Genomic DNA, 25,618 nt, shown 5'->3' with positions numbered 1-25,618 from the left:
GCGGAAGTGATGCTGAGGCCGGTTTTTCGAGTTCGAACGATAATTCTGTTGAATTCACTGATATTTCTGAGATACAATAATGCAACTAATAAATGAAGTAACAAAATTATTATTATTATCATTATTTCCTTTTTTTTTGGTCTATCACAGTCCTCCAATTCGACTGGGTGGTATTTATAGTCTGGAGTTCCGGGTTGCATCTTGCCTCCTTAGGAGTCCATGACTTTTCTTACTATATGCTCCGTTTCTAGGATCACACTCTTCTGCATGAGTCCTGGAGCTACTTCAGCCTTTAGTTTTTCCAGATTCCTTTTCAGGGATCTTGGGATCGAGCCTAGTGTTCCTATAATTATGGGTACAACTTCCACTGGAATATCCTATATCCTTCTTATTTCTATTTTCAGGTCTTGATTCTTCTCTCTCTCTCTCTCTCTCTCTCTCTCTCTCTCTCTCTCTCTCTCTCTCTCTCTTCAACTCTAGTGTCCCCATGGTATTGCGACATCAATGAGTGATACTTTCTATTATTATTATTATTATTATTATTATTATTATTATTATTATTATTAGATTATTATTAACAGAATGGCAGAATTAAGCGAGTTGATTTTATATATTTTTTCTATTTTTCTTACAATCCGCTTCTCTGACTCAGTGATGTTTCTGGGTAACTGACCAATATTCATATCGGGAATTTCTAAAAAAAGATAAAAATGCTGAAGGTGATCTTTTATTTTTATTAAAACAGGATCTCAGGTCCAGGTCAAGCAGGGGTCGTAATCGCTCAGCCTGAGGAGCGGATTGTAAGAAAAATAGAAAAAACAATATAAAAAATCAACTCGCTTAATTCTGCCATTCTCTTTAGCAATATTTTCCCAAAAGAGGGTCCTCTACCACATTATTATTATTATATTATTATTATTATTATTATTATTATTATTATTATTATTATTATTATTATTATTATTATTTCAGTAGATGAAACCTATTCACACGGAACAAGCGCACCAAAGGGACCACTGACTTGATCTCCAAACTTCCAAAGAATATTGGTTTCAACCTTCCACAGCAGACCCCAAACTGCACGATACAATCGCCTTGTGGGAGACGCGAACCCGCGATACCTGAGGGGCATAGCTCAACACTAGCCATTATACCAGCAAACCGGCATGATGGTAACGATGATGTGAACAATAACAAAGCTAACAGTAACTGGCGAATAAAATAACAACAAAGCAACGGCAATATCATTTTAAGAATTACAATGATAATAAAAAATTAAATTATGTAATTTGCGTCAAAAGAAAAGAAAAAAAAAAAACAGAAACGGACGTCATTGCAGCCAAAGCCATTGACTCCGAGAACAGGAAACAGAATAAGAACAAGAGCAGAACAAAAACATGAAAATACCTGTAAAAAAAAACTGGTTAGTGGCCAGAATAGTATTATTACGAATACGCGAGAACGGTAGAAACAGGAAGGTAAGTACTTGGAAGACTAGAACAGGAGGAGGAAGAGGGGAAGAAGAAGAAGAAGAAGAAGAAGAAGAAGAAGAAGAGAGAGTTGGAAAAAGATAATAAAGGTAGAAAAGAAGAAAATAATAATAATAATAATAAATAATAAGCCAACTCAAATCTTTATATGTCCTTAGGAAACCTGATATATATACCAGCTACATGCTGATGAGAAAAATGATAACTAAAAAAGAATTATTTTGGAAGAAGTATTCTATATAAATTACATGCCGTTGAACAGCTATAATATTCAATGCTACTGCCCTCAGAGAAGGCCTCCTTCCTAATATAATAATAATAATAATAATAATAATAATAATAATCATAATAATAATCATTAATAATATATAATAATAATAATAATAATAATACTAATACTAATAAGAAGAAGAAGCAAATGCCAAAGACAAGAAAAAGCTATCGTACAATACAATAACAACAATAAAAAATGGACAAGAAAAACTACATGAAAGAGAATAAAAAGAGAAAGAAGAAGAAGAAGTAGAGGACCTGGCACAAGGAAAAAGGAAGAAAAAAGCTAAAAAAAGACCGAGGAATGAAGCGAAGACGCCCCTCCCTTCTCAATGCCATGTGCGTACACACAAGTGTACTTTGTCCGCGGGAGGATGAGGTTGAACATTTCTCAAAGGACATGACCGTCTCATTCACTCACTCCTGTGCCCAGAACCATGCCCCGCGGGCATCTGGAGGAGCAATGATGCCTTCCTTTGGGTCCCATCGCAATGCTTCGGTGTTTGTTCAAGGTACATCCGGGATTGAAGAGAGAGAGAGAGAGAGAGAGAGAGAGAGAGAGAGAGAGAGAGAGAGAGAGAGATTACAAGATTAGGATGTCTAAAAGACTTATTAGTCATTTCGAAGAGACATCATAAATTATGCTCGCTAATTTCTAGGAGAGAGAGTCTTTTTAAAGAGAGAGAGAGAGAGAGAGAGAGAGAGAGAGAGAGAGTCTCTTTAAAGGAGAGTGAACTTGTTTCCGTTCTGGATTTTTCTTGTAATCTGTTGTTTAAAGAGTAATGCAAGGTCTATTGAACCGAAATAAATAGACCTTTATTTCAGTTCAATGCTCTGTATATTATTTTACCCGAACATGTTCTTGCTTGGTCAAAAAGAAAAGTGTTTAAGTTTTATCATAATAATAATATAATAATATATAAATAATAAATATAATAATAATAATAATAATACTAATAATTAAGTAATAATTAGACTATATAAGAAAGCCTTCGACATGATACTACACACATGGCTAATAGAATGCCTGAAAATTATATGGGGCAGAGGAAACTACCATCAGCTTCCTCAAAAATACAATGCGCAACTGGAATACAATACTTACAAGCTCTGGGAATAAGACTAGCAGAGGTTAATATCAGGAGAGGGATCTTCCAGAACGACTCACTGTCCCCACTACTCTTCGTAGTAGCCATGATTCCCATGACAAAAGTACTACAGAAGATGGATGCCGGGTACCACTCAAGAGAGCAACAGAATCAACCATCTGATGTTCATGGACGACATCAAGCTGTATGGTAAGAACATCAAGGAAATAGATACCCTAATCCAGACTGTAAGGATTGTATCTGGGGACATCCAGGATGGAGTTTGGAATAGAAAAATGCGCCTTAGTCAACATACAACAAAAGGCAAAGTAACGAGAACTGAAGGGATAAAGCTACCAGATGGGAGCAACATCAAACACATAGATGGAGACAGGATACAAATACCTGGGAATGGAATGGAGGAGATATAAAACACCAAGAGATGAAGGACACGATCAGGAAAGAATATATGCAGAGACTCAAGGCGATACTCAAGTCAAAACTCAACGCCGGAAATATGATAAAAGCCATAAACACATGGGCAGTGCCAGTAATCAGGAATAGTGGAATGGACGAAGGCAGAACTCCGCAGCATAGATCAGAAAACCAGGAAACATATGACAATACACAAAGCACTACACCCAAGAGCAAATACGGACAGACTATACATAACACGAACGGAAGGAGGAGAGAGGACTACTAAGTATAGAGGACTGCGTTAACATCGAAAACAGAGCACTGGGGCAATATCTGAAAACCAGTGAAGACGAGTGGCTAAAGAGTGCATGGGAAGAGGACTAATAAAAGTAGACGAAGACCAGAAATATACAGAGACAGGAGAAAGACAGAAAGAACAGAGGACTGGCACAACAAACCAATGCACGGACAATACATGAGACAGACTAAAGAACTAGCCAGCGATGACAATTGGCAATGGCTACAGAGGGGAGAGCTAAAGAAGGAAACTGAAGGAATGATAACAGCGGCACAAGATCAGGCCCTAAGAACCAGATATGTTCAAAGTACGATAGACGGAAATAACATCTCCCTCCTGGGGAGTATGTAGGTGAAGTGCAATACGAAAAATGAAACCATAAACCACATAGCAAGCGAATGCCCGGCACTTGCACAGAACCAGTACAAAAAGAGGCATGATTCAGTGGCAAAAGCCCTCCACTGGAGCCTGTGCAAGAAACATCAGCTACCTTGCATAATAAGTGGTACGAGCACCAACCTGAGGGAGTGATAGAAAACGATCAGGCAAAGATCCTCTGGGACTATGGTATCAGAACGGATAGGGTGATACGTGCAAACAGACCAGACGTGACGTTGATTGACAAAGTCAAGAAGAAAGTATCACTCATTGATGTCGCATACATGGACACCAGAGTTGAAGAGAAGAGACGGAAAAAAATGGATAAGATCTGAAAATAGAAATAAGAGGATATGGGATATGCCAGTGGAAATCGTACCCATAATCATAGGAGCACTAGGCACGATCCCAAGATCCCTGAAAAGGAATCTAGAAAAAACTAGAGGCTGAAGTAGCTCCAGGACTCATGCAGAAGAGTGTGATCCTAGAAAACAGCACACATAGTAAGAAGAGTGATGGACTCCTAAGGAGGCAGGATGCAACCCGGCCCCACCCCACACTATAAATTCCACCCACAAGTCGAATTGGAGGACTGTGATAGAGCAAAAAAAAAAAAAAAACAAAAAAAAAAATAATAATAATAATAATAATAATAATAATAATAAAAAAACGTACTCTGTTAATATGAAATCATTTTGACCAGATTTGGTTTTTACTTAGATTAAGAGAAAAGCTTTCAAGTTTTTATTATAATAATAATAATATAATAATAATAATAATAATAATAATAATAATAATAATATTAATAACAATAATAATAATAATAAAATATATTCTATTAATAAGAAATAATTTTGGTTCTTCTTTTATCTAGAAAATAAAAACTTCATGTCGTAATTTTTGCAAGCAATATATTATATTATATATATGTGTATATATATTTATATATATATACGTGTATACATATGTATATAAATATATTTTAGTCGGCTCTAAGAAATACTGACGTCCAAATACAAATAAGGAAAACTTTATTTGAACCCAATCATGACAGTCTATACATTAATGCCGAAAACAAGACCGGGGAGGGATTAGCGTATAGGATTACCGACCTTATCTGTATATTATTACAAATAAGAATGCTTGGAGCCTGGAACAAACGCAGTCCCCTTGTCTTGTCACCCAGTATGAGCGGCAAATGTCTCTTCATAACATGCTGAGCAATGCAACTGCGTATAAGTAATGTAACTGGTGCAGAAAAAAATAAATATATAATAAGATAAAATTAAAATTTAAAAAACTGCTCGATACTACGAAACCTGTAAAGAACCTGAACGACCAGTTGCGAGCGGAGGAAAAGGTCACTACTCAGAAAACACAGAGAATTTCAGTAATTGTTGCATAACAGAACACTCGCTATCAAAAACCGGAAAAAAATTCAAGATATAACTGTTTCTCCTTCTGCGGTTGCCAAGACACCTGTTTTAAGAACGAATCATTACCAATGACATGTACCGCCGCTAATGCGCTCTCGCTGTTTTGCCTTCAAGCAAGAACTCGCTGCCTTCGACTTGCGTTTTAGTATAATAAAGAAAAAATAAAATACAAATTGAAAGGTACTCTGGCAGATCGAGAGAAACAAAACAAGACAGAGAAAGATGACAGGAATATAAAGGTAAGTGTTGGTAAATTACATACATGTACGCAAAAACTTCATATATATATATATATATATATATATATATATATATATATATATATATATATATATATATATATATATATATATATATATATGATGTTTGCGTACATGTATGTAATTTATCAACACTTACCTTTATATTCCTGTCATCTTTCTCTGTCTTGTTTCGTTTCTCTCGACCTGCCAGAGTATCTTTCAATTTTTATTTTATTTTTTCTTCATTATACTAAAACGCAAGTCGAAGAATCTACTGGTCATTTTTACCAGATACATAATGTAATTGTAATAGTCTTCTCATGGTCACGTCGGCAAGGTGACCTCGTCGTGATTATTTGGTATCGCGGGTTCGTTTCCCCTCCCCTGCCCGCACATCATGATCTCTTCATATTTCTTTGAAAGTTGGATCTCAAGGCTTTGTAGGGACAAGCGTATCCCCCCCCCCAAAAAAAAGAGCAAAGAATGTGAGAAGTTAAGAAGGTATCGTAGGTATTACAATTACATATATATATTTATATATATTATATATATATATCTATATATGTGTGTGTGTGTGTGTGTGTGTGTGTGTGTGTATGTGTATGTGTGCGAGCGTGTGTGTAGATCACCATACAACCAAATTAATAATTGATATCCATGTCAAACTGAATCTGTACCTGAAAACTACGAGATTTTTCACCTGCTACTGAATGCTTCGTGTAACTATACTCTGTTTTTTTCCGTCTGCCCATCCGCCTGTGGTGTTTTCGCATGGTAACACAGCGTCCCGGGCTTTAGATAGTTACATTTAGCTTACATTCAACAATAATTTCGAATATAAATGATGTAATTCGCATACTGTAAATATTTAAAACACTTTAAAGTTGCAAATGTACACCCAGATATCCTTTTATTTACCTAAAACTTATACATAGCGTAACTATCTAAAGCCGTGGACGCAGTGTTACCATACGTAAACAACACAGGCGGGTGGACAGATGGAAAAAAACAGAGTATAGATCTTCAGCGTCCAGTATCCTGGGTAACATCTCTGCGTACGAGTAGCATCTAAATGATCCTATATTATTAGAAGAGGTAGCAACTTCAATTCATCACTTATCAAAATAACCAAACGCTTTCCCCGAGAGAACGCCTTCGTGCAAACCCGAATTCTCGTTTTTCTCGGCTCACTTTCCAGGGTCCACTGAATTAATCAGGCAGAAACTGATTAATTAAAGGCCACTGATTAAAAGCGCTCCTCGGTCCTCACGGATCCTCAGGATTTGAGTCACTTGATCGGATTGAAGGATCTTGGAAGGATCAAAATGGCGTGTCAGGCCACGTCTTGGACTGGGGAGCTGCGTTTCCTTCCTCAGGAATTTGCTTTACCTAAATCTTGATTTTACAAGAAAGTATAAAGCCTTTATTATTTTATGGATCTTTTTATCAAATCATTAAAGCAGAATCATGATGTCACCCAGATCAGTTTCTCTATTATTATCAAAATGAAACCTTTCTTTTAAACGCTCCAAACTTGATTTATTGAAGACAAAGCAAACACTTTTATAATCGAGCTGCTTCTTATAGTAATAATAAATCAAATACAATTACATTATTTAGTTATAAAATGTCCTCCAAATTTTTAAAAAAGAGGTTTAAAATTTAATAATCTGTTATTTGAAGACATCTTGTCAACATGATTGAAACCAGCTTACTAATAAAAGAAAATAAAAAAGCACCGAGAGAGCTCAAACTTCTTGTCACAAAGATGATGATGATTCCCGGAAAAACTACACTATACATTGAATGCTGCTGTGAACCTTCGCCTTTACTTGATACCTGCATACGAGAGGATCTTCTTCCAAGATACAATGATAATAAATATAAGTTAACTGAATGACTTAGCTTCTCTATCCTATGGGCTGCCCCCCACAATATTCAGCTAACATACTATATATATATATATATATATATATATATATATATATATATATATATATATATATATATTGTTAGTTGTGTGGGAACTAAGCAAACAACCAGCCAAGGCAAAATACATCCATCAATCGGATAGCCTCCAAACCTCTCATTATAACCTTTGTTTCTCCAAACACTAAAACAAACGGCTTAATGAATCTCAATCGAAAGCATCAAGCCCAAACAAAAGAAAGAAGTAATAACAACATTATCCCAACCTTCAAACGACCTCCAATGTCTTCTTCCCCTGAACGGAGACAAAAGACAAGACCGAATCCTCCGAAGGCGACAAAGACAGACAGGAGGAGCCTTTTGTCACGCAGCATTCCCGGTGACGTCACGAAGTGACCGTGACTCTGCAGAGACGCCACAGCGAATCCCAATGACCGGCCGCTCGTTGCGGGCAAGAGGGGCTTCAAGAGGAACCCTGCAGTCGTTAGACGCATGAACCGTGCGCGTTTGCTTTTGTTGTGAATGAATCGCGCGTCTGTAGACTGTTCAGTAGCCTCTCTCTCTCTCTCTCTCTCTCTCACACACACACACACACACACACGACTGGAAAAACTAAAGATAGGTCTATGGTTCCCTTCGAGGATTAAACCAGCCCGTATATCCTTGCAATCTACTTTAGACTCAATCAAAAGAGAAATTTTGCGCCCTGAGATGACTCGGTTTTATTGAAATTTCAAATATGTATGAATTACGGTACTCATCAACAGGAGGGGAAAGGTTTGATTCCCAGTCTTATAATTGTACCTTCAAATTTCCTTGTGATTCTGTTGACCTAATATGTGACTTATGAACCAGTGTGTGTCGACTGTTTGTTAACACCAGCTGGGAAGGGAGAGAGAGAGAGAGAGAGAGAGAGAGAGAGAGAGAGAGAGAGAGAGAGAGAGAGAGATATTTCCTGAAAATGTGTATCACAACATAGTTGTTAAATAATAGTCTCTCGACGAGGTTATCCACCTCACCGGTCGAAACCATTCATCAGATTCTCTGAGCTCTCTCTCTCTCTCTCTCTCTCTCTCTCTCTCTCTCTCTCTCTCCACACACACAACACACACACACACGCACACATACAGATACACACACATAAACCCGCGTGAAATAAACTATAAAAGTTTTAGATAGAAACCTACCATAACATAGAGAACTGCCCTCTAGGATCAAATTCCATAATACGAGCCCTATTCGGTGAAAGTTCAATTCCCTACCGTGATAACCAAGGTTCTTTGAATATACTCTTCGTATATCTGAAGGACTCCGGTGATGACCACTGGAATCCCCCTTCAGACTTTTCCAGACTCTGGCATCCCGTTATGAGGTGGGTCATAACAAGACCATACCGATCACGGCACTGAGGCGCAACTGGGCAAATACAGTACAAAGAAACAGACTACATTAGGCTGTCGCCAACACCCAAGTCTTCTGTTGAAACCGTGAAAACATGGGTAGTACTCGCATTGCCAAATAAAAAAAAAAGGGGGGGGGGGGGGGTTTAAAGGGGGGGGTAAAGGTAGACCGTACGTAATTTAATACAGGGGAATAGAAAAAATATTGAAGGTTGTCTTCATCAGTGACTACATAAGTCATAACACACATTACACATGTATGCACACACAAATAGTATATATTATATATATAATACATACACATACATATATATGTATACGTAAACATACGTATTACTTTCATTCCATCTAATCATAAACAACAAAGACTGCAATAGTAAAAGGAATCACTTTAAGAGATATTAACTACAAAATTACCATTGCGCCACTACTTTTTGTAGCTGATGACACTAAACATAAGCGAATAAAAACTGCTATCGGAGAGAGAGAGAGAGAGAGAGAGAGAGAGAGAGAGAGAGAGAGAGAGAGATCCATAATCCTGGAAGCGGCTGACCATATGACAAAGCAGCCCATGAATCAGAGTAATAAGACCAATCGGCAAAACGGAAGAGCGGCCGTCAAGAGGTAGGCAGATGCAAGATGCTGAGTGTAAACTCCGCCCACAACGGTCCCAAAACCATCGTTGCCAATATAGTGGAGCTTCTTCACACATACGCCAATGCATTTACAAACTGTTTCCATGAATCCTAGTTGTCATAGTAATACAATAATGATACAATTGCTCTAATATGTATATATACTACAAATAGATAAGCTAATTTCACTTATTTCCCCGGTTTTGTGTAAGTCTTATACCCAGTTTGGAGGGTAAACACATACCGATTGACAACACTGCCCAAGACGGACTACATTAGCCAGCCCCTTTCGCGCCGAAAGCAGGAGAATGGGCGCTTTGAATTTCCAAAGGACAACGAACTCTGCCTATTATGCTGCACAATGAGGCGAAAAATGGTTGGAAGGAGGAGAGATGGGTAATGAGAGGTAAAATGCAATACAGAAAACGATGTATTAAAACTGAACAGGCGAAAAGATAACGGAAATGAGGGGTGTTCAATAGAAGTCTGAATTTTAGCAGTTGTACCAACCAACAAAAGTACAATTATTCGATTGCATAATTGGATAATTGTAGTTCAACTTAAAAAAAAGTACGCCGTGAGTTCTGGTGAAATGAGTCTATATTGATCCTTTACTCGCCTTGGGATTTGAACAGTCACTAGACTACAAGTAAATACAAAATATTTATTTATATGCAGTCAATAGACTATATATATATAAGTAAATACAAAAATATTTATTTATATGCAGTCAATAGACTATATATTTAAGTAAATAAAAAAAATATTGACTTATATACAGTCAATAGACTATAATAAGTAAACACAAAAATATAGCATCAAAACACTACGGCAATTAATAGAAAAAAAATTCAAACAAACAAATCGAGCGCAAATGACTCTCATGAAAGGGACAACAAAAGCCTTCAGACGAAGTCCCATCAAGAGGGTCTTCAAGATCTGCTGAGAGTAAATTCGCTTTCCGAGAAGTCGCCTCCGTAGAAAATGAGTCTACAATTAGCGTTCATTGGGTCGTGGCTAATGAGGTTGCGCTCCGGTTGCCCTCTGTCGAGATTTCTGGCCGGCTGGAGCACGGACGATGGAGCCTTTCCCCGAAAACCCCGGTGGTAATCCTTGTTTTCGGTTACTATTAAATCCAAATGCCGTGTATACGTTTAAGCCTCCAAACCCGACTATCTGAAACCGGAAAAGATATCCAGCTTATTGGAGACAAATAAGAATAGAATAGATTATAGAAATTAGGCCTAAGGCCGAAAGCCGAGGCCTAAGAGGTTATTCAGCGCTGAAAGGGATATTGAGAGTAGGAAGGCAGTAAAGGTGAAACAACTGTTAAGAGAGGTTGGAAAGTCAGGTGGGAGAGAGAGAATATGAGATGAGGTAGAGTAAAAGGAAAGAAAGTAGTAGTAGCTAGCCCTATACCAAGAGAGGTGCCCTGACGGCACTAACCTCTCAGACAAGATTGATTCACTTCCATTCCTCATGCCCCTTAGACTTATAAGGGAGTGACTGCTATATTTTTCGGAATGAAGTTACTAGTTGTATCCTAACTGCACCTTAGCTGCCACGCACAACATTCCACCCACTACCTCGTACAGAACTGACTGCACCAGTTAACAAAGGCAACACATTTACCAGGAAATGACTGGGCGTTTTAACCGAACCATCTTGTCGTGTAGAAGAGTTTTCATGCACCATTATATATATATATATATATATATATATATATATATATATATAATCTAATAGATAATCATTTATGTTATAGTACATTAAGCAAGCATAGGCATTACCTATCAAAATCGGAATTCTTTCTATCCAACCGGAATTGAAATAAATTCCTATACTAACCAAACACAAACCCCAAAAAACAGCAGCAGGCGTTCGTGTGAGGGTCATCGCATCGATAATAAGGGGTATCTTTGGCTTAACATTTGTAAGTATTGAAAAGTCGTGTGTATAAGTGGCCAAACTAATATATTATATATATATATATATATATATATATATATATATATTATATATCTGTGTGTGTGTGCATGTATATAATTGTAATAATCACAATGTCCCTTAACTTCCCTAATCCTTCACATTTTTCGATACGCTTGTCACTACGAACCTAGAACCGAATGAGGTGAATGTCGTTACATCTTTTGATATTCTGGATGCCGGTTCGAGCCTCGCCTAAGCGTCAGAATTTCTCCATTTGGTTCCTCGCTCGGATCTCAAGCTTCGAAGTGCCCAGCGTTTCAAAATTGTGAAGAAACCTACAAGTTAAGAAAGCACTATTTTAAACCCTATTTAAGTATGTCCAAGAAGACAATCAAAGGACATTTTCTCCAATCAAGGATGGAATGGAATGGTATATAGAATTCAAGCCAAGGGACAAGCACTGGGACTATGAGGTCATTCAGCGCTGAAACGGAAATTGGCAGTGGAAAGGGTTGAAAGGTGTAACAGGAGAAAGACCTCGCAGCTGCACTATGAAAATTTTTTAGAGGTTGGATATCAAGATGAAAGGAGGAAAATGTGAATGGAGGTATAGTAAAAGGAATGAAAGGGGTAAAGGGGTTGCAGACTGGGACAGAAGAAACGCTGCAATGAACCTTACGTAATGCCTACGAGCACCGCGTGAGGTCCACTGATAGCAACTAACCCCCTACAGGAATTTTCCTCTCATCAAAACCTGAATCATATCACACGGGAACCAACAACAACCCTCCAGCCCCACTAACAACAACAAAACAAAAACAAGCGCTGTATTTAAAGCCTGACCTGGAAGGCAGACAGACACTGGCTCCAGTTAAACATGGTCGAGATTCCGCTTTTAATTCTGGAAGATTTCTGTCGTCTGTCTAATTAATTAGAATTAATCCTCGACTATGTTCCGTTGCCATGCATAGGGACAACATCTAGCTCAGTATAGTATATTTTTACTTGATAGAAATATATCGGTTTATTATTTCTAAAACATACAGATAAATAATAAATCATTTATCCGTGTGTACTATATTTTGAGATTCAGGGAAATGAAAGGCTAAAATATTATTAAAAAGGAGAGACTATATCTTGCTTGGAGAGAGAGAGAGAGAGAGAGAGAGAGAGAGAGAGAGAGAGAGAGAGAGATCGTATACAAAGGAATGCTTCGTTCTGTGGGGTGGGGGCTCCTCATGAGGGTATATATTGACTGGACCTTGGGCTACCTAGACAATCTTATCTGCGGCCAGATCTCGAACACCGAATTGAACCAGTGATCCGCTTTCGAGACAATGGTCGAGGTCATAATCACGTTCGACGGACTTCTTGAAACTCTTCTCCTTTGTTAAGAGTACAAAAGGCGACAACGGTATCCAGTTCTGATGTGCCAATACCCATTTGTAAAGGGATGATTTGTTCCGTACCAGTACTGATTATTAAAAATAATAAACGACATACACAATATTCAACACTCGCAAAGCTTACGTCGTTGTGAGTCAGGTTACCATTATTAATTTACGAGGAAGCTCGCCCTAAAAATCAGCGTTCGCAAACTTACAGCAGTGGTTGTCGCTATCCATCTTATCGGTTAGACGAGGGGTCACAATTAGGCCCAAGAAGCCAGCATGTCGTTACCCGTCAATGGGTCACTATGAGGCCCAAGAAGCCAGTATAACTGGATGTATACCTTTCATGACAAATTGTCTGAACAGAAAAAGGCTTGGGTCGTTTATGGCCCTTCAAGACCAAGAGTTGTTCATTGAGTTACATCACGCAAATATGCGATATATTCTAACCATAGGTATATAGAGTCTATGATTCCACTCCCTCTGTTGCCAGAATTACTGAGAAATGCTTATCAAACGCTTTCTGTTTTAACTGAATAGACTGAACTGAATATAGAATTTAGGCCAAAGGCCAAGCACTGGGACCTATGAGGTCATTCAGCGTTGAAACGGAAACTGGCAGTAGAAAGTTTGAAAGGTTTAACACTATGAATCAATTGATAGGAGAAGGTGGAAAGTAAGATGAAAGAAAGGGAATATGAACGGAGGTACAGTAACAGGAATGAAGGGTTTGCAGCTAGGGGCCGAAGGCACGCTGCGAGGAACAGTAAGTAATCCCTACAGTGCATCACATGAGGTGCACTGGCAGCACTACCCCACTACGGGGGCTGTTGGTTTTAAAGTTCATCCAAATTAAACATCAGAAACAACAATAATAATAATGCTTCAACTTTATATATTATGAATGTACATCAATATTCAAAACAATTGATTTGATTTTTGAAAATTTTGCTAAAAAACCAAGTACTGGAGCACTTTTAGACATTCGGTGAAAATAGAGCGTTGCGGTGGTGTAATATCTGACTGACTAATAAAGAACATTTATCAAATAAAATTCAAATCAGCAGACAAGTTAATATGTACACTTTTATCGCTGAATTTTAAACGTTTTCATTCGGCTCTATCTTGAGGGGTGAAATGACTTTCGTAATACCCTTCAGGCAACATCTTATCACATCCTATCAGCAACATCGAACTGCAAAACTCGGGGCTTGTGTCATCTCTTCTACAAGTATTCCTGCTTGCGTCTTCCCTGAATAAATATTAAGATATCTATATCACTTAGCCTTAGGCCCAACCTTTCACTTCTTTATCTTGTTTTTGGGATCTTGAACAGATAAAGGAATTAGGTAGTCAGTCCATTAGTCTTTGACCTACAATCCAAAAAAAAAAAAATACAGAGTAAAAGCGTAGTAAGTACGGGGGAATGTAGTAGTTAAAACAAGAAAAAAAGTTTAAATAACGTAATATCCGTTGCTAAGCTCGGGGAAATCCCGTTTTTTTAAACAAATATTTATTAGGTCCCAGGAATTCGAGTGATGTTCCGCAAATAGACAGCTCATAAATCAAATTGCCGTCGTATTGTTTCTCGTTCTGAGTCTACGTAATCATTTAGGGTTCTCGCTTCTAAGGATTTTTTTTATGTCTTACTTGGCTTATCCGTGAGGATAATCATTATTAATATTACTATCATTATTTCAAAAATGCGAACACACACAAGATGAGAAAAAAGGCAATCGGCTATCTAACTCGCCTAATGCTATTCTCCTTATATTTTAAGACTTTTTACCTATTTTTTCTTTCCGTTTTAATAAGCGAGATCTCTTCTGTCTGTATTTCCCCTCACCTCCTCATACTTCTCCCTATGAAAACCGTATTCTTTGGAAGCTTAAATTTCAATTCAGTGGCCTTGTGGGCTTGTTCCATATGAATAGGATTCATCTTCTGAATAATAATAATAATAATAATAATAATAATAATAATAATATAATAATAATAATAATAATAATAATAATAATAAAAATGATAAATCTTTCTGGGAATATATTACATAAATGTCAAAAGAGAAGACCAAAACGAAGAAAGATAAATACAGCATAAAAAAAATAGTAAAGTAAAAACAAAAACACAATTGCGTGCGCATACAAATAACATTTCCAGCACTACCGCTTTCCGCTTCTGCAGTGAATCACTGCAACTCTATGCCAATGAAAAAGGATAAAATATTTGCATGCAGCGAAGTCGCCCTATCACCGGAAGATCTCTTTTAAGTGGTCGAATGCGTGTTGGGTGGACAGTGCGTGCGGGAAACGCGTTCTTTTCAGGTTTATTTCGGATTATTTGTCCGTTACTAAGTCAACAGTGACGTACGAGTGTCATCAAAAGAATTCAGACGAGTTTTAAGGAATTTTCGTATCTTTATGACTTTGCAGAAGTGTATGCGCACACACACATAAATATAATTATGTATATACATATATATTATGTATCTAATTCATATATGTTTATATATAATTATAACACTCATATATAGTATGTACTTAAATCTGTATACACTGACGCATATACATACATGCATGCCTACTCATACACGTTTGTGTATGAAAGTGAGTGTATCCGTGCTTGTGTACGCGTGCAAGCGGGTGTGAAGCCTGAAGCAGTTTGCATGCAACATATACCAAATGCAAAAGGACTGCGAAGGATACGTTTTAATGACAAAAACAAAATAGTTGAATCAGATGCTAAAAGAATGTACTAAAACACTAACAATTCCTTCTATCCGTTTCATTCTGGTCTCCTCTCTCTCTCTCTCTCTCTCTCTCTCTCTCTCTCTCTCTCTCTCTAACACACACAATATTCTCCCACCTGGCCTTTGTGTTTTCATACGAAGTATTTCCATCATGTTTCAAGAATCGTGGGTGAAACATACAGAAGCTTCTCAGGGACTTTCCCACCATTTCATAGTTGGTCACATGGTGCTGACCGCTAAGCTTGTGGCAGGAAATATCATAAATTAAGAAAAAAAAGACAGTTATACTTGAAACGGATAATATCCCACTTGATGAGGTTTCGTGAGAAAGTAAGACGTACATTAACTTTGTAATTCGGTATTTTCAATGTTGCGAATGACGTGTATATTACACAGTTGAGAGAGAGAGACATATTACATAGCAATATCTTAATCTATATAGTAAACTGGATATATTTTCATATGGAGTTCATGTACATATGGTAGAGCACTGAGCTTGCCTTTGTAAGGGCCGTGGTTTGCGCCCAGTCTACCGGCACCAGTCGACCCAGCTATAAAAGGAAACCAGCCATATTTATTTAGATTAATGACTACGATGCAACATATCATGTACAATCTCAACCAATGCCCCTCTTTTCACTGTATTTCCTCCACGTGACAAGAGGACAATAGAATTTTCAATGAAGTCTTTTCTAATGTTCATAAGGGGTACTAACTGTAATACTATCACATCTTCAACCACTAATGCTACTAAAACCTTCCCAGAGAAGACACATTGCGGCTAATAGTATTATTGCTACCACCAATAATGCCAGTTCCTTATTGGACGAGTCGGTAACGTGCTCGACTACTGATCTCAGGGTCCGGGTTCGATTCCTAGCTCTGCCAACGTGGAACCAGAGGAATTTATTTCTGGTGATGGAAATTTATTTATCGATGTGGTTCGAATCTAACAATAAGGTGTAGGTCCCGTTGCTAGGTAACAAATAGGTTCCTATAGCCACGTAAAAAATATCTAATCCTTCGGGTCAGCCCTAGGAGAGCTGTTAGTCAGCTCAGTCGTCTGGTTAAACTAAGATATACTTAACTACTAATAGTACTACAACTACAATCTGACGAGAGAAGGTATTTACTACGAGAAAGTCTATTAGCTAGACCAAAAACGGGGATTGTTATTGAACACCTAGCACTAGTGTCCCAAAGTTAAGTATATCTTAGTTTAATCAGACCACTAAGCTTAATAACAGCTACTTCTGGGCTGGCCCGAAGGATTAGATACTTTTATGTGGCTAGGAACCAACTGGTTACCTGGCAAAGGAACCTACATCTTATGGTGGGATCCGAATCACATTATATCGAGAAATTAATTTCTAATCACAAGAAACAAATTCCTCTGATTCCACCTTGGCAGAGCTGCGAATCGAACTCGGGACTACCGAATCGGTAGAAGAGCAAGTAACCCACTCGTCCAACGGGGAACTAGAGTCCCAAACAAGACGGCCTACTACTACTACTGCTATTACTACGGATTCATCTGAATATATCATTAACATATCTTTTCAGACGGAGTCTCTAATTAAAATACAATCATTTAGCAATAAGTAAATACGATCATGTCTTCCGAAAAGAGAAATAAACCAAATATCGAAGTTAAATAACACGAATGTCACTAAAACTAAAAATTATCAGATGTCGTTTTTTTTTTTTTGCAACCGCAGTAACTCTCTCTCTCTTCTCTCTCTCTCTCTCTCTCTCTTCCTCGTCTCTCTCTCGTCTCTCTCTCTCTCTCTCTCTTCAACGACCCCTTCTTTATAATAACTTATAAAAGTACTGGAATGGCGGTGAGTCAGCCTTCCTAAAAAGTATGTAAATAATCGTGTTTACAAATCTCTTTTGCTATAAGGGATGAGCTGTCTAGTACTTTGAACATGCATGCGTTTTTACAGGCAGTTTAGTCGGTGCATATTTTCTCTTAGGGCGCCTATTTAGATAAATACCAACTCTTCCCTTAAGCAACCTTCTGCCACTTACTTACAGGTATGTGTAGGTATGTATGTAAACACACACACACACACTTATATATGCATATATATAAATTATACATATATAATACATACATGATATATATATTCATATATATACATGTAGATGTATATATATATATATATATATATATATATATTATATATATATAATCATATAATCTAAAAGGATGTTGAATGTCAAAGAAGAGATAAAGTGATGGCTATAAAGAAGACCCTTAAGAAGTGAAAGAGTGAGAAACGTGGAGACAGAGAGAAGGAGTGATAAATGGATTACAGCAGAAAAAAGGATGAATCAGTGTTCTGAGGCCATTCGGCCATGTGGAAATGATGGCGGATAATAGGCTAGTCAAAGGAATACAAAATTAAGAATTGTTGGAGGAAGAAGAAGAAAACCTGAAAAGGAGCCTCAACATCTAAGAAAGAAAGAAAGAAAAAAGAAAGAAAGGAGATGGAAGGCGCAGTGTGTGTAGAGGGGTTCGACACGCCACAGGTGAGCCTTCTGTAACTCTATGAAGCAGCCAGGGTTGTGGAACTTGCCGAAACTCTTGGTGTTCCATCCGCAATTCAGCAGTTTCAGTGTGAATGTAGCAACGATCGTCGTCTTTTCTGTTCTTGAGGGCAACTACTTGATAGAGGATTGGACTGATATGCATACATACATACGTACAGACACACACACACACACACACACACACACACACACACACATATATATATATATATATATATATATATATATATATATATATATATATATATATATATAGCTTTAAACCACAGTGTTTTAATGGGCTTTTTATACTTGAGACGTATCCTATTTTAACAGAAGGATATATATATATATATATATATATATATATATATATATATATATATATATATATATATATATATATATACATACACATAAATATACATATATGTACACATAATCAAAATCTAACTTTAGAATAATAAAACATCCATTCTCTTTACGTATTCCTTAATGATTTGCTGTGAAGAATTCATAGGTAAACAACAAAAAACTAAAATCTAAATGGCATCACTATCCGTACCAAATGACGCAATAGCGAAAGGTGAAATGAAATGAAAGGAAAAATAGGAAAAGAAAGTCTGGAAATAAAAGTGAATAATAAAAGCCAGTATGTACTTTTCATGTGTTCAGACTGCAAAAACAGGTCAAGAAATTGCGCATGCAATGGCCAAGAGACTACAAGGTGTCCACTACACTGTTTTTTCAGAAGCGAGGTCTTTGCACCTCTAGAAAGTTTTATGATGACATTCTAAAGATTAATTCACGGCTAATGCGCATCACTTAGTTCACAGGAAGTATCTCAATAAACTCCGGACAGACAAAAATGCATTATTTACAAATTCATATATAGTACCACGGAGGCATTTAAAATGTAAATATCTTTCAGGGTAGAAATATACATACGTACATACATATAGAAATGCATATATTCACACTAACTTTTTTGACATAATATTCTTGTATATAAAGTCAGTTCCCAGCCCTTCTTGTTTCGGTGATAACTATTCAAAAGTTTGGGACTCACAGGGTTCCATGAGTAACTAAGAAATGAGAGATTTGAACGCCCGTAGAAATACATACATACAAGTAGGAAATCGCTTTAAAATACAAAAATAAAGACTACAAAACGCTTTCATTTACTACGTACACATCATGTACGTAATATGCGAACGCGCTTGAAATATACATGCATTCACACAAAAAATAACAGAGACTTAGGTAAAGATTTGAAACTCTGAAGAAACTTCATGCAATACGAAATGGTGAAATATATTCTGTAAAAGGCAGAGAACATCAATGTTGGATTAAGTAGCGATCTTACTGGCGGCTGGTTTGCATCACGACACCAGCAATCTGCAACGGTGACCTAAGGGGCTCAAGGGAAAAAAGAAGCTTGGCGTGGACATTTGACAAGCTTTGGAACGTTCTTATTTTTCCGAGTTCCCTCACTCTCACCTTTTGAAGTTATAACCTATTCTTTTAATAACAGGAATGTTTAGGAAGATGCGTATCTCTCTCTCTCTCTCTCTCTCTCTCTCTCTCTCTCTCTCTCTTCCTGTAACGGTATCTCCGATAATAACTGACAAAATTATGAGACTGCAGTTATTCAATCAATGCTCCTTAAGAATGTTCCCAAGCGAGTTCACTTGTCCGGGGGGCAAGACGCCCCATGGGCAATTTCTCCATAAAATGAGAGAGAGAGAGAGAGAGAGAGAGAGAGAGAGAGAGAGAGAGAGAGAGAGGAATGGGCAATATCAGGTTGTAGGAAGAACTGCAAAACCTCAGGAAGCCGATGATCTCTGAATAAATTTAGGCAATTGGCCCGAGGCCTGGGAGGGAGCGGAAGAGTTGGTGGGGCAGGGGGGGGGGAAACTTGAATCCATTATATAGCCGTTTTTTTCCTCTTCCTTTTACGGTTTGTCAGTTCCTTTTCCTCTTGAAGTTCGTTCGTCGGTTAAGGAACATTTTTTGTACCCAATTATTTTGTCGTTGGTGTCAGCGGTCGAGGTATTATTAGAATTTGCTTAAAGGTATTAATTGTACAGTAAATCAAATACGATAAAAATAGACAAAATAAAACTAATGAAAAATGCGCCGAAGTTTCTTCGGAGCAAACTGAGTTTCTTGTACAGCGTTTAATGCTGTATGACACTCTCAGCCAAGACCCATGAAACTCTCAGTCGCAACCCACGAATCTCAGCCATTGTCCGGTGATGGTATTTATGTTGTCGGCACCTATAGCGCTGCCAGAAGTGCGATCATGGCTAACTTTAACCTTAAATAAAAATCAAAACTACTGATGCTAAAGGGTTGCAATTTGGTATGCTTAATGACTGGAGGGTGTGTGATCAACATGCCAGTTTGCAGCCCTCTAGCCTCAGTAGCTTTTAAGATCTGAGGGCGGACAGACAGGCAAAGCCGAAACAATGGTTATCTTTTACAGAAAAATCAAAAGGCAAACATATACAAAACAGAAAAAAAATGAACAGACAATTCACGAAAGATTGACAAAAAGCAATTGCAGAAAAGTATTTACTGTCGGCCTGACTTTACTTCCTGGCAACTTCTACAAGATGGTGTGAAGTTCTGAATATATATCATTCTTATGGACATTATTTCTTGTAGCAGTATTTGACTTTGTTTTCAAATCTGACCACTTTATTATTATGGAACTCTCTTGGGATGTTGAATATAAGCTCATTTTGAAAAACAAAAGAACAGAGAGGCATAACACAAGTATAGTCACCTACCAAAATTAAATTTCCCAAAATATTTCGGATGCTATAAGAGTGAATAAAATTCTCCAAATACATTCTCAAAGAGAAATGAACCGAAGTGATATTCAAGGATGAGACACCAAATAATGCACTTTAATTTCCCTGAATGGTCCAAACCATGAGAAGAGTTCATTCTCGTGTGAAGACTCTCTCTCTCTCTCTCTCTCTCTGTATATATATATATATATATATATATATATATTATATATTATGTAGATATATTAGATATGATATATATACAATATACATGCGTACGTTTGTAAAAGAAGACATTCCTTACCTTGATGGCAATTTCCAAGTCTTCTTCCCTCATGATGGTCATTGCAGTGCTGTAACAAATTAGCAGTCGAAACTAAATAAATTCCTGGAGACCGAACGAGAACAGGCGAGTAGTGTAGGGTGTGTTTCTATTGGCTGTTCAATTCAATTGCTTCTTCCAAAGGCGATGGCGGATACTCTCATCTTTTGCTCCTGCAAAAGAAGAAATAAGTCTATGAATGGACATAATTCTGGTTATGTATTATTACTGATTCTATGCTGTATAAATAGCCAATGAGAGATCTCTCTTTCTCTCTCTCTCCATCACACGTACGCCCAATCATTATATATTTAAATTACGTATTTATACAAACACATATATTTAGATATATATATATATATATATATATGATATATATATATATAAATAATATATATATATGATATATATAATATATATATAGATATATAGATAGATAGATAGATAGATATTTAGTTATATATACATAAATAGGGTCAAAGGCGCATATTATACACTCATCCGGGTACTTTAATTATTGTAGATTTCCCTGAAGATGTGATTGAGAATCACGAAACGTTGGAATAACGATTTATTAGGTCACCAGCTTCTATGGTTCCTGCCCTTGACCCGAATGAATATATATACACATATTACATATAAATTTATAGATCTACATACATATACATACATAGACATACATAATGCATGTAAATAGGTACGACTGCGTCGCCATCCAACATTAAAGCACAATTTCATAACCACAAAATCTGCAAGTTCGCGAAACTGGACAGGTTACCCTAGAGAAAATGAAAACGTTTCATGTACTCCCTTCTTCCCTTTGTAAACGCGTGAATTGTCTTTTTCAACACACATAAACACACTCAATTACCGCAGCCTGGAAAAGCATAACAAAGCACAAGCAAACGGAGAAGAAAGTTTTTCTCCCGAAAAAGAATCGCCCTAACAACCTAATATTAGAGACCCACAAACAACGGGAGACAATGGCTCATCCTTTTCTGAAAATGACATATATCGCCGAAGTAATATATACGACTTCATTGAATTTTTTGCCCGTTTGGGCGGGTGGGGGCCGGCTGGGTAGAAACCTCAAATCTCGGCAACGTGTGAATTAGAGGGGTTTCTTATTCGTCCTAAGGCGCCCACATTCTCGCGAAGAGACTTTGTAGCTACTTTGCACACAGAAGGATTTAATGTGTTTGTGTGGAACAAGAGGGGAAAATGAGTCAATGAAAAGACATAACGTGTCGTATATATGTAAAAATATGTGTATATATTTATTTATATTTAAATACATATAAATGTATATATACATACATACATAATATATATATATATATATATATATATATATATATATATATATATATATATATATATATATATATATATATATACATACTACATCACTCAGGTAAAGTTTACCAGCTCCACGGATAAACCACGGCTTATGGATGTCATTCCATGCAGCTGTAAAAGAGCTAACACAGCGTGGGCTAACAATCTCATCCCTAAATTCCTCTTGAGGAACCGGAAGGTTGCACCGGAACCTTCCGGTGGTGCCTCGGCATCAAAATGGAAAAGAGGTATAATATATATATATATATATATACATATATATATATATATATATATTATATATATATATATCATATATATATATATATATATATATATATATATATATATATATATATATACTGTATATGAATTTAATATAATGCATATTTAAACAGTTAACATGTGAAAATCATGCGTCTTAGGTAATAAAGAGAGAAGGAATACCAGTAAAAGAAAAATCTATTCATGATTCACAAGGAGAACTGGGACGGTTCCTTGTAAATTTTGATGTGTTTCTAAGATGGCCGTATATATATTTTTTTTAATGTTTTATATTCTGTTCTCCATTGTGGTGCATTTCTGTCATTCACTGCAGTATTTTACTTTAAGCTGAATCACTATTGTTAGTTTGGAAAGTTTTTAAAATTATTTTATTTGTAGTTAATATTATTATTTTATTTCATGCAATATTTTAGCACGATGACTGTGACGTTATTTATTTTATTCTTTATCTACCAATTCACACTTAACCTTCACTATTTCCACTTTTCGTTTCTAAATCTTTTGACTCACATCTATCTGTAAACAATGCATCAATAAATCATATATTCAATTCAAGTAACAATAATTCCCTTTTCCTGCGATGCTCTGTCATTTTAGTGTTAAAAACAGAATCTAAATGAAGAAAAACGCGATGTTTCATTTGTGAAATTTGAAAAATCTGTTTTCTCGTTCGTGCTGCCTGCTCAATTTCCAGTTGAGAATGACGATCAGGGAAGTCGTAATATGACATTTATGACACGCTGCGATCAATGGCTTTCCCGTCATTATGACACTATTTGTCTTTCTTGTTTTTGTGCCGCACGATTTACTGAGGCATTGTTTACAGATTGATGTGAGTCAAGAGATTTGGAAACGAAAAGTGGAAATAGTGAAGGTTAAATGTGATTTTGGAGATAAAGACTTAAAGTAAATAACGACAAAGTCATCGTGGTAAAGTATTCCATGAAATAAAATAATCATATTAAATAAAAATAAAATTACTTTGAAAATTTTTGCCTAACCAGTGATCTCAGCTTAAAGCAAATTACAACAATTGATGACAGAAATGTACCACAATGGAAAATAAAATTTGAAACATTTAAATAATATATACGGCCATAAGAAATTAGACTCGTACATTCAAAAACGTCAAACTTTGCCACACTAACAACTGAAAATTAAAACAGAAAACCTCCGAAACTTAATCATAATAAACCATGAAATTCAGCCGGAGGGAAATAGGGCGACGTGTAAAGAAATGAAAGTAATGTTCAGAGTAACCTCGAAGAATATGGAGACGTTGCAAAGCTCTGACAACTGGCACTTACCAAACAGCATAGGAAACCTTAAGCCTCTTCTAACCAGCACTTGCCTCGCATAAACGAAGTTCATTTCCCTTTCCCTTCGTTATAAATAAAGGCGACCTTAAGTATTAACACTTGGCACAGACAAAAGGACATCATTTCTGAAGGGAATAATTCTTGCGTATTACAGGTAGAAACGTCTGCTGAGGTGATGAATTACGTGTGTCATCTGTGGAATTACAGTCTTTACGCCAAATTATGAGGCTTCACAAGCCTGTCTGTCTGTCTGTCCATCTCTCTACCTCTGTTTGTCTTCGTTTCTCTCTCTCTCTCTCTCTCTCTCTCTCTCTCTCTCTCTCTCTCTCTCTCATTACTTTGTACTGCATGCATGTAACCTTATTATCCTTTCTCTCTCTTGCACCCATCTCTTCTCATGCCGTCTTGGTATGTCCGTCTGTTTGTAAATCTCTCTCTCTCTCTCTCTCTCTCTCTCTCTCTCTCTCTCATACAGTCTTGGTATGTCAGTTTGTTTGTAAATCTCTCTCTCTTTCTCTCATTACCTTGTAATGCATGTGGTCTTATTATCCTTTCTCTTTTACCTCCACCTCTTCTCAAACAGTCTTGGTATGTCTGCTTAGTTGCAAATCTCTCTCTCTCTCTCTCTCTCTCTCTCTCTCTCTCTCTCTCTCCACAAAGCATATAAGAGCCACCAGGATGGAATCAATGACGCGTTCAGTCACCCTCTACAAAAGAGAGAGAGAGAGAAAAAAAAAAGCTAAAAAGTGCCAGCACATCACCTTCACCTTCAACCCAGGAGAAGAAGGGAATTTTTTTTTCATTCTTTCTTAAAGAACCGCCTGACGATGCAATTCACTGCTGTATTGTTCACCTCCTACAGCCTGTAATGGCGGCTCTTCTGTAACCTCATACCGCAAGGCTTCCAGGAAATTACATACTTTGTACCTTTAAAGCGATGGTTACTGGTTTCAGCAATTTTTTTCATTCATTGTCAAATAGGGGCTATTTACTATAGATGATCGCCTTTTATCATAAACATTTTTGGACTTTTAATACCCATGTTAATGTGCTTATTGGCTTATCTCCTGATATATTGTTTATTACTTATTGCCTTCTTAACCCTGATTTCCTGAATAGTCATTTTATTAAACACCTTTAAGCGTTGCTCCATACTATTAATAAAGCTTAGACATTTTGAATAATGACAATTTTATTGATAGTAGGAGGTAGTCAGTTTGGCATAAAATCATTTCAGATCATATTTTGTAAGTCGTCGTTAAGTTACGAAAAAGCTTTTCATGGCAATAAAAATCCAACCAATAACAACGATGATATTTATCTACTAATTACACAAATAGAGATTTCTAAAGATGACCAGTTTTAC

At 36.8% G+C, this 25,618-nt stretch overlaps 1 protein-coding gene across 5 annotated transcripts in view; it reads right to left on the bottom strand.

Annotated features, from left to right (window-relative positions):
* LOC135205635 (ras-related protein Rab-23-like) overlaps nucleotides 1-25,618 on the bottom strand; it is a 187,519-nt gene that overhangs the window by 24,295 nt on the left and 137,606 nt on the right. For all 5 annotated transcript variants that reach the window (XM_064236441.1, XM_064236440.1, XM_064236445.1 and 2 more), the window contains one exon: nucleotides 21,293-21,483. In XM_064236441.1, coding sequence (XP_064092511.1) covers nucleotides 21,293-21,334 — 42 coding nt within the window. In that variant the 5' untranslated portion in view covers nucleotides 21,335-21,483. The remainder of the gene's footprint in view (nucleotides 1-21,292; nucleotides 21,484-25,618) is intronic.

This window comes from Macrobrachium nipponense, chromosome 24 (genome assembly GCF_015104395.2).
Source record: "Macrobrachium nipponense isolate FS-2020 chromosome 24, ASM1510439v2, whole genome shotgun sequence".
Lineage (NCBI taxonomy): Eukaryota > Metazoa > Arthropoda > Malacostraca > Decapoda > Palaemonidae > Macrobrachium > Macrobrachium nipponense.
The sequence above is the reverse complement of the archived record's forward strand: the minus strand, read 5'-3'. Positions and strand labels throughout refer to the sequence as shown.